This window comes from Populus alba, chromosome 16 (genome assembly GCF_005239225.2).
Source record: "Populus alba chromosome 16, ASM523922v2, whole genome shotgun sequence".
Taxonomy (NCBI): domain Eukaryota; kingdom Viridiplantae; phylum Streptophyta; class Magnoliopsida; order Malpighiales; family Salicaceae; genus Populus; species Populus alba.
The window spans coordinates 9,344,739-9,350,287 of NC_133299.1; the positions used below are offsets into that span (position 1 = coordinate 9,344,739).

The 5,549-nt window shown below is 29.5% G+C and overlaps 1 protein-coding gene across 1 annotated transcript; it reads right to left on the reverse strand.

Annotated features, from left to right (window-relative positions):
• Positions 1-1,472: 1,472 nt before the first annotated feature.
• LOC118045950 (uncharacterized) lies at positions 1,473-2,719 on the reverse strand. Its single transcript, XM_035054705.2, has 2 exons — positions 2,324-2,719; positions 1,473-1,937 (listed from the first exon to the last, which is right to left on the reverse strand). The coding sequence occupies exons 1-2, from the start codon at positions 2,702-2,704 to the stop codon at positions 1,671-1,673; spliced, it is 648 nt and encodes a 215-aa protein (XP_034910596.1). The 5' UTR covers positions 2,705-2,719; the 3' UTR covers positions 1,473-1,670.
• Positions 2,720-5,549: the final 2,830 nt, after the last annotated feature.

Here is a 5,549-nt window from a genome sequence, read left to right on the forward strand (position 1 = left end):
TTTCAAACGCAAAAATCGAGTGGGCCCCATGTACAGTAAACTGATTTTTTTAATTACCAAACGGCTGCAGACTGCGTTTTAAATAAAACGCAGCCGCAGCCGCGTAGACAAACGCCCTCTAAAATGGATCCCAAAAAGTAAGTTAGGTTCAATTATGAAAGGTTACACAAAACAAAGGCCTGGAAACCTGGCTTTCTGAGATGAAACCAATGCATTTGGACATAAAAGATGGTTATCACTGGAATCACCCCAACGATTTTAATTGAAGTCCAATGGAATGGGAATATGAGAGGAAATGAAGGTATAGAACTCTTGGATTTCCAAAACAAAAGAAAGTAAAGTTCTACGAATTTATAATATTAGTAACCAAAATAATGTGCTCATCAGAATAGTTCAACATGCAATTGATTCAAAAGTTGAAAAATATCTAATGCCAGTTTTTCCCTTCAAAGCTCCAGGACTTTATTTTTTCAACCAAATGCTCTCAGTGTGAAGAACGGAACACTCTCAGGACAACCAAAACATATACTTGGGTATGTTTAGCAGAGTTTATTAAAATTAAAATAAGATGTATAATTTGATTGTTTGCTAATATATTGAAGAATCATATCCACAATATATCTTGCCACAACATGATAATGGGAGAACGAATGCGATGGCCAGAAAACAAGCAAACAGAAACAAATACATTCCACACCTATCCTCTGTACTCCAAAACAAATTTAGTGCTACTATTATAGCATCTCCTGGCAACCATATGTCACAGTCTACTTATTGGCTTGCTAAGCACCAAAGTTTATCCTTAGTCAGCAGGCAAAAGATAGCGGGATTCTTATTATCCAATAAGAAAAAAAAGATGATAAGCACCTTGAAAATCAGAAAAGAGTTTGTAAGGAAAGATCACAAAGATGGAAATCTTTAGCACAGAATGTATGATCATCTAGATATCCTAGTTAATGATTCCAGTTCATGTATTGAACAGTGTAAAACGCTCCAGTATAACAAAGCGAAGACAAAGACGATCTTCTTAGTTAAACTCTGATTAACCCAAGTTTGTAAGGAGTTTCTGTTTAATAATAATTTTACCAGGAAGAAAATGTAGACATACATTAAAACATAGAAAATATAGAAGAGGCTGGGTATCATTTTGATATAATAGTATCTTTTGTACCTAACGTTGGATTCTAGTACATACTTTGGGATCCAATATCAACCATGTTGTAGTTGGAACCTCTCTGAGACATAAAATCTACAGACCAATAAAAGCCTTACAAAATCAACCGGTATGGTTCCAGGCAGCCAAGGAAAGGCCCAACTGCAAACAACGATCCACTAGAAATAACATGATTTCCATTGTCAACTGATTTTGTTAAGATTAACCACTAGTTCTGGTTTAAAGTACTGTGCTATGGCAAGCACGTTGATTTCCCCCAGCTCAGAAGGTTAATGAAACGCATATTAAAGAAGAAGAAGAGCATCAAATGGAAATAACATATTAAAAGACTAATGTCTTAAACTTGATAAGTCACTGTGTTATGCAGCAAGGCAATTGATAATTCAGAACTGCACCGTGTATATCTCTAAAAAGATATAAAATTGTAATTCATATTGAGCAGGAACTATACATACTGAAGCAGAAATCCTCCATTGATTATCTCCGCAAGTACTCATCAAACAGTTGCTTTGCGCTGGAAACCAATTCCAGGATCATCAGAGGAAGGGAAAACCAGGAAGCCAGTGACCATAGCATCATGTGGGCCACGGCGGCACCTCTGCTCCATTTCCTGTACTTTATCAGAATCCCCAGAGAATAAAGCCTCCACAGAACCATCCCTTCTGTTCCTCACCCAACCTTTTAACCCCAATTGCGTAGCATTTTCCACTGTCCAGTTCCTATAAAAGACCCCCTGTACCCTCCCCTTAACCACTACCCTCACCTACATATCCAGAAAATCCACTACTCAAAAACCTTCAATTTCCACATTGAATCAGGCAATTTAGAGAAATCCTTAATTCACACATGCTTAGCAATCAAAATCCATTATTCAATTAACAAAAAAAGGTGCACTTTTATTCTGTTCGACTCATAAATAACTAATACTTTTCGTTTTCTTTTTCTTTTTCAACCAATTACTCGAAAACATGTAATATCTATCTACAATGAACTTGCTCAATTTAGATAGACAGACCCTTAACTAAAAACTAGTAACAATCAAAACCCATATTTAACTCATAAAAAAGGCTACTTTATTATTTTCTTAACCCAATTTCCATTGAAACAGCCTCGAAATATACAGAAAGACAGAGAAAGTAGAGACGTTACCGTTTTGGTAGAGGGTGATTGAGGAGGAGGGTCAGGAGAGGATTGATTAGTAGTGGTCATGTAGGAGAAAGGAGATCGAAGAGGAGGAGAACGAGATTGGAACAGAAAGCAAAGAGTAGGATGAGAAAGAAGAGAAGGAGAGCAAAGCGAAAGAAAAGAATGAAGAGAATAAGAGCTATAAGAAGTGAGAACGGGGAATCCAGGATAAGCACTAACATTCTTATGGTGGTAGTAATTGTTTTTGTTTTTGTTGTCGATCCATTTTTTATCGGGAAATTTGATTCCGGATGTTACGAAGAAGAATCTGGTGGGTCTTTGTTGGCTGATGAACAGTGGCCTGAGAGTAGTAGTTGTAGTAGTTGATGGCATTGCTGATGCCATTGGCTATCTGGTTGACTTGACTCTGTTGCTTGTATTTATAGGAAAGATTAGCTTGTTCAGTGATTTTTTAACATTAATAAAATATTTAGATATTATTAATAATTAGACAAAAAGTTTAAATTGCTCGGATGTTAATTTAATATGATCCAAATTTTAATAGGTTTAAAAATAATTTAAATAACCAGTAAAAATATAATTTGAATCACAAAACTTCAAAACATATTTTTTAATATATATATATATATTAAAATAACAACATATTAAATTAATCTAGTCTAATCAGAGTTTAACTTATTAAATTTATGATCCAAATCATGAAATCATGATAATTTTATATAAAACGAGTCAAAATAAATTATGAAACTCAAGTTTCAATCAACTTGGTGTTAATATTAGAATTGAAAATAATTAATTTTTAAAAAAATTGACCTGTGTTAACCTGTCAAACTCGTGTCTTGAGTCATAAGACTAGGATAATCTCATAGAAATTAAATAGAAAAAATAACCTGAGTTAACAATCCAAACCCATGAGCAAAATCATAAGACTGTAATAACCTATTAAAAAGTAAATTAAAACAAATTATGAAACCTGATTTTTAATATACTTATTGTTGAAAGATGATATTGAAAAAAAATTCAATCCAAGAATAGAACATAATAATAATAATAATAATAAAGACAAGAGTTTACCTAGATTAACTTGCAAAACTCGTGACTCGAGTCATAATACCAAGATAATCTTATAAAAAGCAAATCAAAACAAATCTTAAAATCTAATTCATAATCAACACAATGTTAAATGATAAAATTAAAAATAAAAAATATCAATTAAAAAAAAAACTCGAGTCAACTTACCAAACTTACTATATGGGTCATAAAACTGAGCTAACCATGTATAAAAACAAAACCACAATAAATTACAAAATTAATTCTCCAATAAACAATTAAAAGTTTTAAATATCAAAGTAATATTTTTTAAATATTAAGATGATGATATTTTTTAATTGATCCAGGTTAATCTGAATTAATCTATCAAATTATTACTCAATTCATTGTCTTGATTAGACTTGCTAATATTGGGTTTGTTGAAATAACTTTTATTTAATTATATGACAATAAAAAAATGTACTATTAAAAAAAAACCGGATAAAATTATGTAAAAAATAATAATGAGCTATAAAATACCTTTACTAATATTATATATAAAAAAAACTATTATATTCTTATTCAACAATAAAGGGAAATTTTAATATTATTTAATAAAATAATATCTAAAATATATTATTTATTAATTTAATAAATTAAAAAAATCACTATTTTAGCAATAGTTTAAATCAATTATTTTTTTTTTAAATCTAAATTTAAATTAAAAAAACCAAAAAGAAAAAAAATTTGGTTAGCCGTACAGATCTAATCTAAATTAAAAAGCATAGTTGCACTTGAGATTTTCATTTTTTTTACCTTAAGGTTGGACTTCATCCTCTCCTATTTTTTTTTTTTTTTTTTTAGTTACGATCATTATAGGTTGTCTAAGGTGGAAAGTGATCAGTCTCTTACTGGTTCCAAAACCCGGCAATCACTATTGTGACCAAAAAATCAGGGAAAGGATGGGAGCCCCCCCTAAAATTCCATTTCTCGAGCCATTGTCACCCAAAAGCATCTTAAAAGCACTATAAAAAACAATATAAACAATTCAACAACCCCAAAATCACTTAAAAATAAAAATCAATCAAATTTCAAAAATCATTATTGAATTTGATTTGCTATTCTACCATTTTTAAAGGGAAAAAACCATAACCATTGATCTTCTCTCATTGAATGAAACCATTTGACATTACACTTGACCATTTTGACTATCAGAATCATGAAAATTGATACCTTTCTCTCTTCTCTCTTAAGTTTAAGGGAACTAAAAATAAACAAAATGAACTTTTGATCTAGAATAAATATTGTCAAGAATTTAGAGCGAGTCATGTATTTTCTCTATATTTTTACTTCTCAGTTCTCTATTTTTTAATTTGATATTTTTCTGTATCATTTCAAGCCCTAATTATATTTAATTAGGCTATACAAAAATTCAATTGCAAGAGGAAAAAAAATTAAAAAAAACAATTCTAGCTACTTCACTATTCCTAATTAAGCAACTAGGTTATGCCCTAGATTTTTACTATAAAGTATGATCCTTAAATGCTACTAAATCTTTCCATCCATTTTCATTACTTAAAAGATCTTGTGTTGTTCATATATATATATATATATATATATATATATATATATATATATAATTCTACCATTCTATTATTTATTCCATTAAATTTATTTCCTTTTATCTAATTCTAACAAATCATCTAATATGTGTCAAAAATAGATGCATTGATTGATAAAATAAGTATTTATATTAAAAACCCAATTTTTGATGTTTCCTTAAATATCCCAATAAAAAAGGAGAAAACAATATTTCAAACAAAAAGTGAAAAAAAATTCAAAAATAATATATTTTAATCAATATAAAAAAAATCAAAAGAAAAAAAAAAACAATGCATCTAGGAGCAAAATTGAGATGACATTGAGAGAAAATTGTTGAAATTAGTTAAAAAATAAAAGTTGAAAAGTTAATGATTGAATTGAAAAAAAAGTGTCAATATATAATGACTATTTTAAAAGCAATCACGGATGAAATTAAAAGAAAATGGGGTTGAAATTGGCTAAAAATTAAAGATTGAAAAGCCAAAGACTAAATTGAAAAGGCATCAAAATGAAGGGATTTTTTAAAATACAATTAGGGACAAAATTGAGAAGAAACATTGATAAAAAAAAAAAAAAAAAAAAGTTGAACAAAAAGAAA